The sequence below is a fragment of the Xiphophorus couchianus genome, chromosome 4 (assembly GCF_001444195.1).
Source record: "Xiphophorus couchianus chromosome 4, X_couchianus-1.0, whole genome shotgun sequence".
NCBI classification, from domain to species: Eukaryota; Metazoa; Chordata; class Actinopteri; order Cyprinodontiformes; family Poeciliidae; genus Xiphophorus; species Xiphophorus couchianus.
In genome coordinates this window covers 21,592,476-21,612,037 of record NC_040231.1, presented here as the reverse complement: position 1 = coordinate 21,612,037, position 19,562 = coordinate 21,592,476, and the positions used below count along the sequence as shown (strand labels likewise).

At 39.4% G+C, this 19,562-nt stretch overlaps 2 protein-coding genes across 3 annotated transcripts in view; one reads left to right on the top strand and one right to left on the bottom strand.

The window, feature by feature from the left end:
- The window catches only part of tmem255b (transmembrane protein 255B), an 18,574-nt gene extending 11,686 nt beyond the window's left edge, over window positions 1-6,888 (top strand). The window contains exons 4-9 of one of the 2 annotated variants that reach the window (XM_028014179.1): window positions 445-534; window positions 1,360-1,440; window positions 1,858-1,943; window positions 2,792-2,951; window positions 4,130-4,276; window positions 4,517-6,888. In XM_028014179.1, the coding sequence (XP_027869980.1) occupies window positions 445-534; window positions 1,360-1,440; window positions 1,858-1,943; window positions 2,792-2,951; window positions 4,130-4,276; window positions 4,517-4,747 (795 nt within the window). In that variant the 3' untranslated portion in view covers window positions 4,748-6,888. The remainder of the gene's footprint in view (window positions 1-444; window positions 535-1,359; window positions 1,441-1,857; window positions 1,944-2,791; window positions 2,952-4,129; window positions 4,277-4,516) is intronic. The other variant, XM_028014180.1, reaches the window with a different exon arrangement.
- On the bottom strand, window positions 6,733-19,562 carry gas6 (growth arrest-specific 6). The gene is made up of 15 exons (XM_028014177.1): window positions 19,086-19,562; window positions 18,717-18,877; window positions 16,900-16,924; window positions 16,739-16,801; window positions 14,765-14,887; window positions 13,813-13,932; window positions 12,282-12,404; window positions 11,267-11,388; window positions 10,807-10,925; window positions 10,176-10,365; window positions 9,926-10,090; window positions 9,662-9,830; window positions 9,221-9,360; window positions 8,941-9,142; window positions 6,733-8,529 (listed from the first exon to the last, which is right to left on the bottom strand). The coding sequence occupies exons 1-15, from the start codon at window positions 19,162-19,164 to the stop codon at window positions 8,390-8,392; spliced, it is 1,941 nt and encodes a 646-aa protein (XP_027869978.1). The 5' UTR covers window positions 19,165-19,562; the 3' UTR covers window positions 6,733-8,389.

Genomic DNA, 19,562 nt, shown 5'->3' with positions numbered 1-19,562 from the left:
TTCCTTTATCATCCTGCAGCCCAGACGCTGCAGACAACCAATCAGGATGAATACCACCGGGGATGTGAAGATTACCTGCTTGCGGGGGCATGTGTGCGCGTGTGTGTGATGGTGTTATGGGAAAATGCCAACTTTGGCTTTAAGCATTGAGCAATCATTGATCTGAAATTAGACGCATAATCAGGTAAATGAAACCTTGATATTGATGATTCAAACACAGCCGGTTTAAGGTTACAGATTACTCTAAAATTATTTTTAAATGAATTAAGATGTACATTTCTGTGAGTTTTCATCAATAAATTTGATTATTAGGTTGCCAAACCATAAGCTCTGGCTGTCAGGGGGGAAAAAAACAACACAATTAATATTACATGTTTATGGTGTCATATTCTACAAATTTCCATTACTATTTTATTCTTATTTCTGTCTCCGTCTCTCCTTAAGCTTGTGGCTGCAATAATCTTCATCAGCATCGGAGTCATTACGTCTTTCTTGTGTGCCATTGTGGATGGGATTATTGCTTCAGAGTTCATTGTAAGTATTGAACAGATTTTTCCTGAAAATACTTGAATTCAAATGAATTTATGTATTTTTTGTCTGAAAAAGAAATCAGACAAGTGTTAACAAAGCAAATCTCATTCCACATAAATCAGGCAGGGTTTTCTACTGACATCCAGGTCGAGACTCACACAGTCGCACTGATCAGGTCGTATCGAATGTCCTGATCTCACTTCGACCTGTAGAGAAGGTTTCTTAAGCTTTCAACCTGATTAAAATGTCACAAAATAAATAAAATCCCCAAATTACTTCCGTTAACTACAAGGAATCAAGAAGGGAAAATGTGTTAATACACAAACTAAATGAGCATATGTACGTTTTACCCCAGAATACCTCTAGACAAGCAAACAAAGGATAAGATCATCACAGCCTCCCTTCTGGGCGACAGAGACTGCTGCTCTTAATGACATCCTGAAAGCTGCACTGAACTCCTAATATTGATCACCAATATTATCTGGTCTCCACAGATATATGTATTTGGTTCTCATGCAGTAAAAGTCATATCTATTGCGCATTCAGGCCTTGGAAAGTAAAATGACTTTTATTACCTTTGGTGCTGCATAAAGTGCAGTGAAGAATAATGGGCTGGCTTTTGCAGAACCAGTGCAGTGGGCAGAAATGAGCAGATGCATGTTGTAAACCTCTGCAGCCTCAGTGGCACACAGATGCAGAATAACAACACAAAACACATCGCTTTTCACATTTAATGTAAACTTACTGTGGGGAGTGGGCGTGGGAGGGGAAATGCTCAGATTTTGCATGATGACACTTTTGATTGTTTAAATCTTTTGTCTGTTTCAGGACATACGGCCTTTGGAGGAGAACATGTGTGATTATTACAGCAGTGGATCAGGTTACGCCTACGATAACTACTTTACTGAGGTTTACTTTCTTAAATTTATCCATGCAATACACACACACACACACACACACACACACACCCACACACACCCCGACACACACACACAAACAGAGACACACGCGGACTTTTGTTAGAAAACAGTAAAAGCACCAATCCCATTCTGTGCCTCATTGAATGTTTTATAAAGTATGCGGTGACATCTAGTGGCATAAACGCGTAACTACATATATGAAATCCAGTTGTTGATCTCGGTTTCAGTGATTCTACTACTCCTAAAAAATGGAATTGGTTCCAGTGTTGCCAGCTCTGTTAACTTTCTAGATTTAACCCTGGTTTTGTAAACGATTTACACACATTATGTTTACATCTGTTTGCCTAAACAACTTATCTAAATCCGCACAATTTTTTTAGCCTGGTGAACTTACTAATTGTCCCAGCAGGTGGCGTGCCGCTCATTCAACAAAGCCTGCTCGCTTAGAGTTAGGAGCAACACCTGCTACTGCTGCTACCTTTACTGCGAGAGGTGAGAGAACCAGACATTAAAACAAGCGCTTGACAACTGGGTTTACCTTGTGAAGCTCATATTGCATGTGGGTTTAAATTTGACTTGCAACAGTGACAGCGTAGAGGATGCGGCTCAACCTGGGGAGATGAATGAGCGCTTGAGAAAAAGAAAGTTATCTTTCTGTTGGCTCTGTTGTGTGCTGCTAATTTGCTTAGTAAATGGGCAGCAGGAGTAAGTGCTTTAGGTTAATAACTAACCTAAAGCACTGAGAAAAAACAAATAAAAATTCTTCTTGCGTGACTATATAAGCAAAATCAAATAAGGCCTAAACTTATTGCTCAATAGTGGTCAGTGATTATAAAATATATTTAAATTGTACTTTTTGAAAAACGGGTCACCTTTGACATACACGTCTGTTGTTCATGTGGAACAGGCCTATTAGTTTAAATTAGTTTAATTAATTTAATTAGTTTAATTAGTAATACATTAAACTAATTTCAAGTCTGAGAGTTGTTTTTTTAAAATGAGAAACTTCATAATAACAACCAAATATTATGAACCACGTTCTCCTGACATATGAACGGAGATTATATTTCAGGCTGATTAAAAAACTAAGAGTTCATGTAATATATGGCTTACAATGTGTTGTATGCTACTTCAGCAGGATTTTTTTTTTTTTTTTACAATATATTGCAAGCTAATTTCAAATCTGACTGGTGAATTCAGATTCTGTAAAAATGACTTGGTAAAAGTGAACCTGTCAGTGTTAATGGTTACAGAAGTGCTAGGTGCTTGCAGCTCATAACAGCAAGATTGAAAGCACTAAAAGTCGTTCATGACCCACAGCTGCCCTCTTCCTGTTCCAGCTCAGAGTACCACACCCGTTACTACGAGTTCACGGGGGTCAGCGGCTGCTTCGATGTGATCCACCTGTACCGACTGCTGTGGGCCTCTGTGGTGCTGAACGTGATCGCCTTGTTCCTGGGCATCATCAACGCCGCCATCCTCGGAGCATACAAGGATATGGTGAGCAGCAGGTCCAGAAGAATTACAACAACTGAGAAAAAAAAAAAAAAAGTGGGGAAAAAAGCCACAGAAATAGTAAAAAGGAAAAAAATATAAAGGTGATTTTATTTCAGATTAAGATAAATGTGTGTAATATCCCATGTGGCTGGCACAGATGTTGGAGTTTTATGTTGCACGGCTTTAACAGCCTGCAGGCTTTGAAGAAAACCAACTCCAGACATCTGCTTCACTATGACCATTGCATGGCTAATATACTATTTTAATAAGCTCGACAAGCGTCTCAGAAAACTCAGCTGAGTGAAATAATGCCTAACTTAGAGATGCTCCAGGCTCATTTTCTGTCTAGCTCTTGTTGCTGACACCATACTGTACGTTGTGTTCAAGAAAAATAAATAAGGTGGACAAGCGGAGGACAAAAGTATGAGTGTCAGGCCTAAAACAGAGAAACGGCTAAAGGTCATGTCTTCAACATTAGCCAATGTCCACAGAAAGATTTTAAGGAAGAATAGAAAACTTTGGATTAAAACTACTTTAATAGTTTGCACAAAAATCGGGCTCACTGGAAGTAAACATGTAAAAAAAAAAACTCTACTTTAAAAAAAATGGACCTCCTATTGCTTCAGTAGTGACCTTCAGCTCAGATGAGGAGATTCTCATCTGTCAAGACATATCATGGCCGTAGCACTGATTTCATGTTTTAAAACGTTTTCTATTGGGCTTATGCAATATTGAAATTTTCCAAGAAGCTGAATTTGGGATTTTTATAATCTGAAAGCCGAAATCATCAGAGTTCCAACAGAAATAAATCCTTACATCACTTTGTACGTTAAGTATTATACTAAACAATTAAGTTTCACTGGTTGAATTGATTTACTGAAATACATTTTCAGGAAGGTTCTAGCACCTGCAATTATTAAGTAGCAGGTGCTTATACGTTGACACAAAACTGGTTGCCTGAATCTTTAAATTTATTGGTCAAATTTAAGTGGAAAACGCACGTCTTTTCCCCTGATACTTATAAAAAAAGTTTCCTAAAATGTCTGAAAGGTTGAAGAACTTTAAAATATTAATGATGAAAACATCTGTTTTCATTTTAATTTATGCCTCCAAGTCTTTCTTAATGATATCTCACTTCTTCCTTGATTGAAATTATTATTCTTATTATTTTATTCCTGCAGCAGAAGCCCACTGCTCAGATTGCTCCGAGCCCTGCGCCTCCACCCCATATCCTCTACAACCCGACCCAGCACATGCTCTCCTACTCGGGCTTCTGCCCCTCAGGCCAGGCTCTGCCCTCCTACCCAAACTACCCCATACCCATGCAGGTACCAAAGCATAGCTATTAATGAGATGTTGTGTGTTATCTTGGTGTTCCTCTGCCATGTGAAAATCCACATGCATTACACAAAGTAATGGCTGATGCTTTAAGGTGAAATTTGTTTTGATGAATCTCGGTTGACGTTTCTTTGGCCACACTACAAAGATCAAAGAAATGAAAAGCACATTTCACCTAAAAATACCAAAGATTACTTTGGAGATTTTACTCCGTTTCTCCTCCCCTTCAGCATACCAGCAGCTTCCAAGCACCTGCCACCCCCCAGATGATCCCTGACGGAGGCTCTGGTGCCAACCCCTCTGAGGAGAGCCAGAGCCAGCAGCCTGCCCAGATGCCCACACAGCCACCGTCTCAGGGAGCCACCCAGGACCCCGGAGGCTACATGCTGACCCCCAACGCTCCCGTCCTGTACGGATCCACCTACAACCCCTTTGAGAAGCCCCCGCCGTATGCCTGCTGAGCCCCGACACACACACGCACACGAAAGGAGGTGGAGGAGGAAGTCCTCACCTAGTTCAGCACAAGACTTTTTGTAGGTTGTCTTTGTAGAGAAAAAAAGTCACTCCATTTCAGTTCTGTGTCTTGTGGGTTTTAACTGATCGCAGACACAGACTGATAGATGTATATCTTTATGTTTCCTGTGGTTAACTGAGGAAATCAGCTCAGTTATCTTTTTCAGCATAAGATTATAATTCGTCACTCATAAAGAGTCTAAAACCGATCAAATGTACTACCCCCAAAGAGCAACTTACCACCTCAGTATTTCAAAAACAGAAGAATACACGCTAACTCCTGCAGCTGGTTTAGTAGGTCAGACGCAAGCAAGTAAAGGGAGTAAGCAAACTCCTCAGAGGCTCAAGCTGACACTAAAATATGGGATTTTATTTATGAAGGATCGCTACAATTCACTTCACCACATGTTTAGAGCCCAACATTCCTGCCATGATCTCATTCTCTAACAGTTTAAGCTTAGTCAAGGTATGAGTTTTTAAAAACAAAACAAAAGAGAACAGTAAATGTCTGAAGTACCATTTCTGTTCATTAGGATTTAAGAAAATTAAGCCCTTTTTCTCTCGTTGTTTATTTTAGGTTGAAGACTGTGGGTTTGCAGATCAGATCTGCTAGCCAGCATTTATCAATCTAAAAATATTGCCTGCTTTAACAAAATTTAAAAGTTAGCAAATTTCCAAAGTACTCAGTAATTCACGTCTCAGTTTGTGTCTGATGGACGCTATGAATGTACAGTGTGATTTTAGGACAACGGACTGATCTAATGTCTTGTTTAGATAATAGCTGTGTAGATAATCTTTATTTAAATTAAAAAGGGCTTTCTTGAAATGTGAAATGGAGATTAGATGATATTCATGTTGCTCTTATTTATTCTTTGTGTTATTTAATGTGTTCTTAAGAGTCAATATACTGTATGCATTATTGATGATGTGTGTAAACTGTTGGGATTCAGTATCTGCTGCTATGAAATTCATACTGTTTTGATCTTTGACCTATACATTTGTGCTGTAAGGGCTTTGAAAGAACATCAAACAATAGATTTTGGAAAATTTGTCCATTTTCTTGAGAAGAATACAGTAATGCAACATTCATGTTTGAGTGGTGCATACAGTGACAAACAAAATATAAGTGGAAAAAAAGACGCATGTCCCCAAGAGTCTTTGTTGGAAACAAGTGGAAAGGAGATGCTATGACGATCAGAAAATCAACCTTACGTAAACACAAACCCTGGCATTTAATGATCTGCCTTCATGTGAGAAAAATGCGTATTTCCCAGAAATTTCCTTTTTCCTTGGAAAATTCAACTGAACAGACTCGGACTACTAGGTGACTTCACAGTTGCTGTATGTTTAAAAAAAAGAAAAAAAGGAGAATTTAAATATCTTGTTTAAGTAAAAAACAATAAAATGTGGTTCTGCAACTCCCTCTGCCCCAGCTGTTCTGTCGGGCCGGATCAGAAGTTTCAAGCAGCTGATTTCAACATGTTTTCCTATAAACCCGACTGTATAAATGTCCTCTTCTTGTGCTGATGTTGGGGCCTTGGATTTAAAGGGCCATAGCAGTCTGTTACATAAGCACACTTTCAACAAACATGTTTCTCAGCTTCATTTAAAATGTGTAGTGTTTACTCTCTAGGGAGAGATGGGAACTTAAGGTCCTAAACTCAAAGTTTACTCAAGATCCACTGGTTTTTATTCTTTTTAATTAACCCCGTCCATTAGACTGCATACCTCCAACTAAATGTTTTTAAATTCTCTCATGCTGAAAATGTTAAGACTATAACATCAACGTGAACTGAAATCTAATTTCTTTAGCGCTTTATCTGTAATAAAAATAACTCAAAGTAAGATGCAGCCCAAATTTAGGACATGACTATAACAAAGACCACACACAAATCTTTTTTGTTTTTTGAAAATACAATTTTACTCTATAATATAATGTTCATACAGCTGATTTTATTTTTAAATAGGTTTAGGGGAAGTTAAAACTCAAAAGGCAGACATCTTGCAGCATTGTACACATACTGGCAGTTTAAAGTGAAAAATAAAAATAAGGGAAAATTCAAGATACAACACGATTTAAAAAAAAAAATACAATAGAAGGTCAAACTTGATACGCTTGCATTCATTCATAAGACAACTATAAAATGACAGGGATGTAAAATAACACCGGAGCCCTTTTGGCGTTTCAAGTCAAAATGCTCCTCTGACATTCTCAGCTTTGAAACGTGTTTTGATTTGCTCAGCACCAATAAATTAAAAACGAGCTTCTAAAGACTGATGCTACTTTGATTCCAGGCTATTGTTCTTCTCACCTCTCGGTTTCTGTGTCAAGCAGACAAACATATTGCCAAAGCTTTCCTCAAACTCAGGCTGAGAGGCGTTTGTGTTGTTTTTTTTGTTGTTTTTGAAACGATCCAAAAATATTGCAGCAGAAGGTAGTGTTTGCTTTCTGTCATTTCTAAAGCATTTTACAGTAACATTATTTACACACAGTATAATACAGCGCACTCTTCTTGTTCTCAGTAGCTTGTGTGGTGCGATTGATGCAGTGCCTTGTCCGTTGCTCATGGACAGCGCCCCCTCCCGCCTCCCTGTGCTTCTGTGGCCGTCAGGTTGGTATGTGGCAGGTTTTAACTGTGACTGAGTGACTCTCGGGAAAAGAAGGGGAGACTGTGATGAAGTAAGTGACTAAAGCTCAACAATCAGGTCAGTGCTTCAAAGGATCAGAATCCACCCGGAAAATGCACAGGCTGATAGTTTGAGTTGTGACAGTACTGCACCATTGCAAAAAATGGTTGACCCGATCAGAGGGGAGCTGTTGACAAGTTTGGGTTGTTGTTTTCTAGGCACATGGTTGATTTTTAAGGTTGCAGGCAGGCATGAAGTGCTTTTGCAATTGAGAGGAGATCATAAAAATGGCTCCACGTTGCAGTCCATTTCTACCTGTAACAATGTGCAAGGTCATCAACAAAACACAGAGCTGTGTTTTTGATGCTGTGGCTCAAGAGGAGATTCAGCATTTTAAGGGCAAATACGAGTCTCGGTTCACAATCAACATGTTGTTATGCACCAAACACTCAGAGACGTTTAAGCACCAGATGATGACACAGCAGGGTAGTGTAGGGTCCTTGTTCGTTTTTTTAACATTTGTTAGCACTCCCTTTAATCAAGTTTTGGAAATACCAGCAAAGACATTAAAATAAATCTGTATTTCAACAAAGGTAGGATGTGTAGAACTCCGACCAGACAGGCTCTGACCATTTAACACTGCTTTGAAAATCATCTGCTGTGTTCTTATGGGCTAATGAGCCTGGCATACGTTGGCAGCTCGCATAAAATACAAAATGTATTGCCATGTATTTGCTGGATTCTATGGATTTTCCTGCTCAGTTGCCATCTGACATGCTGGGGTAGAAATCCCCAGCAATTTATGTAGCAGTGTCAATTTAAAAACAAATGTGTGTTTTATTCTTTTTTCCAATCTAAGCTGTCTCCCAATGAGTCAAAGCTTTTGGAATTTTAGTGGACATTTTCCCCCCATCAAGTCAAAGACCTACTTATAGACCGCTTTTTGTCACAGCTGAGAGTTGTCACAGCAGGGGGCAGGAGTGAGAACGGATGTTGTTGTGTTTGTGGATGGCCTTGTCCAAGTCCAGAGACTGTCCGTTCACTGCGACTTCCAAGCAACCGCTGTAGGCCGCCGACACCAGCGTGGACACCAGGGAGACGTCTGAGGGAGGAAATGACAACATGTGAGTCAGCAATACCAAAAGTTTTACTCCCGGTGTTGAATCTGCCACTTAGCAAACAAGAACCCAACCCCGCTACACAAGCCAGTGTTAATTACTGCTTTGATGTACGATTAGAGGCTCGGAGCTACTTTTATCTTAAAACAGTGGGTTTTATTTACTCTAACAAACGGCTCAGAAATGGAGCAACTATGATTAGAAACAAAATTAAACAATGCACTGCTGGTTTTATTTAGTAAGGTGATGTTTTGGCAGCTGATCAACACTTTGTTGTAGAAAGTACTCGAGACAAGGTTTGATAACACTAAGATTATGCAGAATATTGACTTTATCAACTTTACTAGTGAATGTGGAAAACCAACTTAGGCAAAAAAAGGAGGGCTACTCGTTACCTGGGAGACCTCCTATAAAGGTGCTTGAATGTGAGAAGACGTCTGTGGTGTATTCTGATTCTTCGCTTCGTCCAGGCTGACCGTCGACCAGAAGGAGAGTCTGGTTACCTGAGATGGTCACCTGGATGTTGTGGCTCTCGCCATCGCAGAAGGGTGCAGGAGAGCTGGCGATGACCACGTCGCCTACAGAAACCAGGATGAACTGAAAAACAAACACAAGATCAGTTTTTACAGGGAAAGAAGATGAATGTGTGAGGAAGCTGAGTTATGAATTACTCACATCTCTCCACTCTTCTGTGGTGGGATTGTAGTCAGACAGAGCGATAGAGAGAGGCACTTTGTCCTGGTGAACCAGCGCAAACAGCACTCCGATACCAGAAAGTGGGCGCAGGGTCATCTGGATGCTCAGGTTCTTGGACTCTGGAGAAAAGGAAGGTTGAGAATACACTGAAAGAGTCAATGAAAGTCAACTTACAGTCATCAAAACAAGCTTAATAGTGAACGTGATGAGTCAGGAATGACAAATTACACTTTGTTGTGCAATGTCCAATGCTTCTGCACAACTATACGCACTTGGGATGGACCTGAATATGTTATTAAAGTCTACCAAAGTTTTAAAAAGGTATAGTTTCAAACTACTAGATTTTTTTTGTAATGCTGCTTTGTTTAAAGTCCAATCATTCTGAGTTTTCGCTAACTGTCTGGAGGATAGAGTGATCACCATAGCTGATGTTGAAGAGAGCGAAGCCTGATCCAGGGTAATATGCTCCAGGAACCTCAGAGCTGAAACACTGCATGTTGTCATTGGACCGAACGGTTTCTTGGATTGAGGTGTCTTCACCCGTCAGCCAGCGCCACTCCATCATGCAGCCGTCCAGCCGGGGATTTATCTACGCATCAAAGTCAGGACGGTTGGAAAACATCTGAACAGGATCTAACCTCGGTGGGTGATCAGGAAAGCTAACAAGCACATACAAATAAACACCTGATTGACGAGGCCATCCTCCCTGAAAGGAACTCCTCCGACAGTGAGGTTAAGTTCGTGCATGCCTTTCTTCAGCGTGAACAGGTCACCGTTTACAGCGATCTTCATGACAGCCTCCCTGTCGATCTTTATCACTAGACTGCGGCCCTGCTCCTCCACTGAGATCTGTGACAACACATCCAAGATGTTTTCAGTAAGTTCAAATTATTTACGTCGCGTGCAGCTGCTTTTCAAGCCTCTGAGCAGAAACCTTTCTCCACTGGCCGTCGTTGACGAGGGGCCCGCTGCTGGTGACTCTGCTGACGGCGCCGTACTTGAGCTGCAGCTCCAGTTTCCCCTGATGCATTGCGAGGACAATCCAGGAGCTGTTGAGGTGGCCTCCTGCGAAGAAGATCACCCCCTCACCATCGAAGGTGCGGAAGTCAAACTCTGCAGAGAAACTGAATGGAATGGAAAGAAATTAAACATGGCAGAAGCTAAAACGCAGGAAATAATTCATCCAAAGAAAAGGTGGCACTGACAAAATGCAAAAAGTTGAATTTTTTTTATATAGTGTAGAACAATAAAATAAATTTTAAAAAATTATAAATTAGTTTAAAAACTGTTCATAATCAAACCTAAATGAGGTGTTTTTGTTCTTTGGCTAACAATTACCCCACAATGCCACACCCTGAAGATATCCTTCATATCTCAAGTGTTCAAACTATAACATTTGAGTTTGTCGATTGAAAATAAATTACTTCCTTGGCTCAAACTAAAGACAGCCAGACACACCAACATTATCTGAACTAGGGCTGGTACAACAACTTCATTAAGCAGGGTATGAATATAGGGACAGTCTCACACACTGCTGGTGAGAAGCATGAGGAACATTTTCTTACCCAGTGTGGACCCTGCGGCGGAAACGCAGCCGCACCACGGGCACGGCGCTGAACATGCGACCCAAATAAAGAGAACGAGGATTTCTCTTCAGGGAAGGCGACATACACGGCGTTATGGGCTGGAGAACAAACCAAAACAATGATATTATCAGGCACAATGAGGTAGTTTATGAAATAATAAAAGTACACAAGCATCAAGACCGTCTGAAGGCTTGAGTTACATATTGATGCTTCAAAACCTTTTAGAAATGTAAAAGTTCTACCAAACAAAGCATCAAAGTGCAACTGAAAACCTACAGAGATTATTACAGTTAGTTTGGTTTTTTATTATGAGTAAAAGGTTTTAATTATTTTTATGGGTTCTCAGATGCACCTGTAAACCATTTAACTTAAATGTAATGATAAAGTAAGTAGATTTTAATTCTTGGTTTCCAACAAAAACAGAACCTGATACGACTACCTTACAGCTCCTCAGATCACGACCCAGCTTCCTGCCCTGACGACCGTCACAGAAGCAACGGAAACTCCCGGGAATGTTCAAACACTCCTCCTCGCATACGCCAGACTGGCACTCATCCACATCTGCAAGTGATAACAGAGGTCGAATGGATTAAAGAGAAGAATGCTTGTGGTGCCAAGATTACAGGGAAGCAGAAAGTTCATGGTCTTATCAAAGGCACATCATCATTTTCAGGGAAAACATAACTTCCAAGAACTAAAAACACACGCACAAAAAGAAACTCAACAAAACTGAAAGGAAGAGGGTTTTCTATCATTTCGACACAGAAGGAATGCACACAACACTTGAGTGAAGTGGTCACTGATGTTGGCTGGGCAGTACTTTGGAGCTTCACGTACAACCTTACATGGCCATGAAAAGATTGGCTTAAATAAACTCCAATCCTCTGAGGAGGGACACCGAGGTTATGAAAAGTCTGGTTCCCACCGAGTCATTGTTGGCTTTCATTCTACATTTCCATCATTTGATTCTGTTGTTGCTTCAACTTATAACAGTCAAGATAAAATGTGTTTTTATAGCATCTTATTGCATATCTTGGAAAACACACAGCAGATCGAATAAACACATTGTACTTTAAAGACACATGTAATCATTAAACATGTAATTAGCTGAATGGCTATCTTTATGTTTTTAAAATTCCTTGATCTATGAATCCATATTTGGAGTTCTTCACAGAACCAAATCAATCTGTGGGTCTTGCAAAAAGAACTTTGGCTAATTTGCATGTGTGCTTCACATTTATTTTGGTAGGTTAACCTAAAATATTAAAAACACTGTTTGGACAAGAGTGAACTGTTACCTAATTGTGCAGCATTTCTTCAAAATATTTTTTGCTTTCTTTTCATGACCTACAGCGGCGCTACATCAGGCGCCTGCTGAGGACAACATCGTTCACATGCCAGATCAAATAAAACTGCCCCAGTTTCTCTTATTGTGAATGGCTGCACAGACTCACCAACACAGCTTTTGCTTTTGTTGTCGTAGACGTAGCCGTCCTCACACAAGCAATCATAGCTGCCCTTGTTATTCTGACAGAGAGCTGTTCCGCACACACTTGCATCCTGACACTCGTCGATATCTGAAAAATCAAACAAAGTGTGTTCAGCTTGGTGGGGTTCATGTCAAAGTGAGATTTTATCAAATTGTGCATTTAAATCTTTGTAATCAACAGCAAAACAACATGATCTATGTATCCTCATCCTTAGTTACCTGAAAAACTGACATATATGTTTTTATTAAGTTCAGCTATAGTGAATAAATGAATATTTACAACAATCTGATTTATAGATGATATTGTAAATAACGTGATGCATTCCTTGGAGTTTCTTCTAATACCTCCAGAGACTTTGCTCTCTTCCTGATTTCATATTGTCAGCAAATTGTGATTTTTTTTAGTCAAAAATAATGTGTAGGTCAGACAAAATAAAGTTTTTTTCTGAAAAATAATAAGCTTGTTTCTCAAAGTTGTGCGTTTTTAAGACCTCTAAATTGTCTTGCTACCATACTGAGTATGTGAACGCCATTTGCTTTCTTGTGGTATTAGTCTCAAAGAGATTAGTTAAAACAAGAGATTATAAAAGTTACCCATTTCATTACTTTCTGACTAAAACAATACATAAGAAGGTCGAGTACTTAGCAAAATGTCAAAATACTGAATGTAATATGCTTTTATCTTGTTAAATGATACATTTAACAATGTATATCTAAAATATAACGTAGATATAAAGAGCAACTCTCAGCAGACGTTTTAGAATAGTTTAGCAAAGAAAATCTTTCTCATTGTTTTCACCTGAGAAAGTTTGTGACGAATATGAGATTCTTCCTTAAATTAGAAATAAGACTTAAATCTCAAAATGAATATATTCTATTCTAAATCAAGTGCATAGCTTCAGAAGAATTGTTTGTCTTTTAAAGTAGTAAGAAAACCTTAATTCTGCAAAATAAGACATTATATTTTTCCCTATAATTCTTGGTAAAATCTCAATTTTTTTTGTGTTTGTTCTTCAGACAAATAATAACCATGAAAATAAAATCTCTTCTTTTTTAGTGCAGTTCTTAAAAACTTGATAGAAAGGTGTAGTTCACGCTTCAGATGAAATCCATTTTATTGGTGAGTCGAGATTGATTTGACTTTGGAGAACTGATAAATCTGGTTAACGACATTAAAGTAATTACATCAATCAATCAAAGTAGTTTGTGTTCATCACGATAACTTTAACTAAGTCTTTATAAAGTGAGCTTGTTACTCTTCAAGTTTTTATAGACGTTACATAAGTGTTACGGAGGCATAATTAAATTTAATTAAAATAAAGCAATTTAGTATTGTAACTTAATTACAACCTTTATTGATAAAGTATTTCAATATTCATAAGGTCTAAAGTAGATTCAAAGGAGAAAGGAACCTCAGTAACAAACGGTTATTTGCAGCTGCAGCTGTGATGGGACCCCAGTCGTTAGAATAAATGGTTCAGTGGTTTGTGGCTTACCATTACACATGTGGCGACCCACCAGCATGAAACCATCATGACAGGAGCAGCGGTAACTTCCAATAGTGTTGTTGCACTTATGTTCACAACCTCCATTACTTCTGGTGCACTCGTTGACATCTGCAGAAAAACCAAAACTACTGTCAACATAATATAAAAAAACATTAAATCTGTGCAGCAGGACGTTCACTGGATTTAGAAGTGGTACCTGAATAACATGTTTACCGTAAGAATAATTTGTAAAGTAAATTCTAAGCTTTTGAACAGTGCAGGACTTCTTAATCCTAATGAATTGAATTCTTACTTTCTTAAAGTCCTTAAAAATAACTACGGCACTCTGCAACTGTGGCTGAGGATTGCAGCAGAGGTTTAAGGAGCAAACTTGTCATGTTCTGGAAAAGGTTTGGCCCGAGTCAAATTAAATCTGTTACAGTTTTCCTCTCACAGTAAGGTGGCGAGATGAGTCACAGTGGAAATGTTCCTCTCTCTCCCTCCCATTGGATCTGGATTTTACTTAAGTATGTTTTCCAGTTCTTGCCTGTGCAGCAATATTCCTTTAAATGATGCTGATCTCTGTAGAAAAAAACATTCTTGTTTTGAACTCTAGTTCCTGTTAATGCCATTCAAAGGAATCTAACCATCCTCCCCCACATGAATAATAACTGCATCAGCAGTTGGGTAATCATATTTGCGTCATAAACAGCTTAAGTACAAAGACATAAGTGAAATAGAAAGAAACTAATTACTTTCACCTTACTAAGATACATGATTTTAAACTCAATTAAAAAATCTTTTGAGCCAGATCTTTCCATCTGTGGATAGGATAGGCATTAGCTGTCAGATCCAAGGTCAGAGTGGTGAGATGTCTGCACCGACTCTGGGTGACACTGCACAAATTCAACCTCTGCTGAGATCCAGCTCACAAAGTCGAGTCATGTGATGATGACCATACCTTTCTCACAACTGGCTCCTGTCCAGCCTGTAAAGCAGTGACAGTGGAAATCGCCCTTTTTGTCCTCGCAGCGCACCGTACCTCTGGCATTACAAGGAGAAGGAGAGCACTGGTCTGGAATGTCTTAAGAATTTGAAAAACAGGAGGTAATAGGTGTTATTAAATACTTGTTAAAGGTGATACAGAAGAAAGTGCGTGACATTCACACACTGCATGCAACTGTGAAGCAGAGAACATAGAGGAAGGACAAATCTCATATTCTGCAAATCAGGAATTCAGTATAAATAGCCTAACGCAGGGTAACCTATCCTCCTGGATATGCCCTATCCGGGTTTTCCCACAATACGAGAGCTGTAGCTCTGAATAGAAAAGATCAAACTGATACCAACTGCATTTTAATGTGTTTACTTTTCCAATGAATACTTCTTCCTAAGTCCTCTATGTCGTCTTAGCCTTGCGTAAGAGAGTGCAAATCTTGTTTCTTCTGCTACAGTTATCATAGCAGCGGAGTCTGAATGCTTGACAAGTCTGGGCATGTCAGCTCCAGCTCAGTAAGTGACAGAAAAGGACACAGTCTGAAGACGAAAAACAGAAACAAGTTCATGAAACACAAAGAATCAACTTTATAAGCACACCTATTTTGCCTATTATAAGAATGCGCCGTGGTTTCCATTTCCCTCAAATTCACATTTAGCATTTTAAAACAACAGCATTCATTACAAGCAATAGATTTGCATGGATACATGTTCTGAATGCTAGGTCTCTAAAAAGTTCACAAATGTGATTCAAAAGACAGTCTGATTACATTCCTAAAAGAACTAGAGATGCTTTTCAAATCATTAAAGAGGCAATGACCTTAGGTCAGTTACTCAGAAAAAAACACTGAGTCAGACCATGAAGATTCTTGTCAGCAAATTCTCTAAAGGAATGCTGTGCTATCCCATTCTAGTCAATAAAATGTTTATTTTTCTTGTATTTCTAATGTAAAAAACGGTTTAAGTGCTTAAATGAAAAAACTGCAAAATGTGCTAAGTTTTTCTCCAATTAATTGATTAGTCGTCAGAATAAAACGGTAATTAAAATAATCAGTAGTTGCAACCCTACATCTGGAAGAGAACGAAATTAAACCAAAAAGAACTAAACATCTGTGAATGATTTGTTTAAATATAATTAATTATGTCTGTCACCCATTAATTTCACATGGATTAAATGTTGTCATACTTTCTAAAAACAGCTATTATTAGTTTGACGTTTGTGAAAATGTAACTTTAAGTTAATGTGCGGACTGAACTCATCAAAGCACTCCAAAGAGTCACCATTCTGCAGTAGAGGGAGGAGAGACAGGATGAATTGGACACGAAAAAAAAAAAAGAGATGCAGGAGACATTGCGTGCAGTCGTTGCTGAAAGCACTGCCGTATCTTTAAGTGCCTCAGTGATGCAGCTGAATCACGGCACCCACCCGGAGACTCCACAGCCAATAGCGTAAAAGCCGGGTGGGCCCACGTCTCCTCTACACTGATGCAGCAGAAAAATCCTGTCCTCATTTTACGTCAGACATTTTTTTTTTTATTCACATCACTCCTTCACTGGTTCGGCTCATGAAGAAGCAACTGCAGAGAGTGAGTATGTGACGAATGAAGGGGCGTGTCCTCCATCAACCAATGTATGTGCAGCATAACTGTGGCAAAGTGCTGCAACGTTACTCACGAACACCTAGGCATCATTCCAGAAAAAAACAGACTAGATATGACAAAGAAATCGGGTACAGATAACTTCTATTCCAGCAGGAAAAAGATGCCTCTGAGTGATGCAAAGCAATGTCACTGCAGTGCAGCACAACTGGGCAGCACAATGAGATGCTCTCCTCTGAGTGTAGCATTGCATCCAAGTGAAAATTTAAACAGAAAGAATGTTTGAGGAAACAATAAGGAATGATCCGTTATAAGTAACCACATTTAAAAATCAAACTTACTATGAACACATGTGATCAGATCCTGCTTTTTCTTTTCAGAATCCCCAAATTTTTCCACACAGGCTGAACAAAGACAAAGAACATACAGCACAATGAAGAAATTGCAAATCAAACCAATGGAGAGAGTGAGGATTTAGTGTCTTAGGCAAAAAAGAACTTACCTATGTACTTGGGATAGAAGTAGTCCTGAATCAGAGAGAAAAGAAAGAAGTTTTACTCAGCTTAATATGCATCAAAACTAAAATTTGAACAACTTCTGAATATAGATTCACAATTAAAAGGTACATCTTTGTAACACATGATAGTTTTTAAGATATGGAGTCACTTCTATACTGCTTCGTTTACCCACACATGTTCTAGCTACACAAAATAGAAAGAACTAATCTACACACTCCTTCCTCAGAGGCTTCCTAAAAAAATTTCTGCATTCCTAATAGCCATAATATTCCTCAAGGCTCCTGGTTGCAGTACTCAGCCACATGTAGGTCACAATCTTCAGAAAACTAGCAAAAAGGATAGTCCTCGAGGCACAGAGACTTGCTGCAGAGAGAACCAATGCACCAAATTAAAGGGCCTTTTTTTTTTTTAAAGAAACCATCACTTTTGGACAATTACAATAAATAAAAGGCAGATTATTTCATGCAGCAAATGATTTGCCAAATTCTAGGCTGTTTCTAAACTTAATACTAACATTAGTCACTTGAGTCACCCTCAAGGAACTTGATGTGAGTATGTATAATGCCACAGAAGATGTTGTTTGGTCTCTGCAGAGCTAAAAAGCTGCAGCAGGAAGAAAATGCAGAGTCAGAAATGGGAGCCTTCTGAATGAATAATGTAGCTTTTGAACGAGACTGCAGCTTTATATCACCAAATTCTCTTTACCAATTATATTTTATCTGACATTTGCTTTACTTATGAGTTCAATCCTCTTTATTTTGTCCCTCTTTCAATCTTCAAGTTTCTCTGATTTGCTAATCTAATCAATAATCTGTGAGTTATAGATTAACACGTTTAAGCATTCTCAATTCTGTAGGTCAAATTCTCACAAGTGTTAGTTAAAGGGCAAAGGATTACTAACTTAATGCTGCAAAATACCAACCCCTCTCGCTGTTTTCAGTCATTATTAATCTGAAAATTAATTCAAAATATCAAGAAAAAAAATTCTCAAAGCATCTCGTATATACTGACACCTGAAACAACCAGTGTTCAGATTTATGTTGTCAAAGTCTAAATACGACTGTATAGATTAAGATTAAATTTATTTGTCTTCTGTGCTTGTCTACATATTCATCACATGTAGAACATAAGAAGCTTAAGGAACATAATCTCAGCACACACTACGTTTTATTTTGTGGCTAAATGTCAAGAGACAAAAACAAGGCGTGCCTGTAGTTTAGTGATGCAATGTGTGAAAAAAAGTTTCTCACCTCCTGTTTACTTTCTTTATTAGTCACTTTAGTAAGGTTTGTTTGCAACTTTGACTTACATTTGTGAGCCAGTCTGACATACATGGATGCAGAGATTATCCATGCGTTTCTCATATTTGGCAAAAACATAAACCAAGAAGATGCCAATACCAATCATACAACTAAATCCATGTCTTTCTGTGCACAAAAGTGGTGAGGAGTGAGTTTAAAAATAGAGGTGTTATTGTAAAAACTGGAAATGATAAGCTGAAGCTTCGTTAATAAGATGACTCAAAGTTGATCACAGAGACAATAGGACAGACAACAACATGTCAGGGCACCAGCATAGGAACAGTGGTGACAGCTAGCAGATCACAGAACGCAATAGATCAAAAACACCCAAAGCCCAGACAATGAATCATTAGTCTGGTGTCACTTGCAGTCATCAGTTTGAAGTAAATGTGATCATGATGTAAACAAGGCATCGTGCATATATGTACACATGTAAACAATGCCACTGATGGAAGTGAAAACAAGCTTGAAAAGTCCAACAAAATTGTTTAGATTCTCACCGTCTCTGGGTCGTTTTCAAAAACCTCTCTAGCCTCCTCCTTGGTGCACCTTTCCTCCACACACTCCCTCTCCAAGTGCCCTTGCTTCGTCTCCTCAAAAACTTGATTTGCTCGCCTGTGTCTTCTCAAAAACTGGTTCGCCTCTTGGGGGGAGATTAAAACTAAAAGGAAAGCAAAATGTGCCCTTTAACGAAGACATGTCTAACCATCTGGGAACGAGAAAAACGTTGCGACATACCCCAGGTTAACCGTCAAAACCATTAATGAGGATTGTGTCGCGTATATTTAAAAAAAAAAGAAGCAATGCTTCACATTAAATTGAAATTAGCGAGCTAGCTAGCCCGCCGTAGCATGTAACTGTTTACTTACCGCTGTGGGACCAGCGGACGACCAGCAGGATTAGCAGGGCAACCGACGACGAGACGGACTTTGTCGGGGTCAGCCACATTGTTTAGCCGCTAAGGTGGCGCTAAGCTTGAGAAACTTTCTCCTGTCCCGTGCGGTGGGCTCCGAGTCCCGTCTCGGTCCGAGCTGACGTCGGTGTGAAACGCTGCAGGTATTCAGGTGAACCTCCACCGCCTCTCCGTCCGTTAGCAGCTTCCAACGTCTCAACGTCTCGAGGGCTGAACGCCGCGCTTCCACACAGCACGCGCGCAGAATAAAAACAGCGTCTCGTGTCTGCGGTTCAGCTCGTCCCCATTGCGGTTTTGGCTGTACTTTCCTCTCCCTGCCTCGTCCTCTGTGCGCCGGTGTGGGTCTGCAGAGAAAGACTGCACGCCTCAGCCCTTGTTGCAGGTTACGGTGCTGCTTCTGGAGGGGGAGTTGCTCTGAGGAGTTTGTAATGAT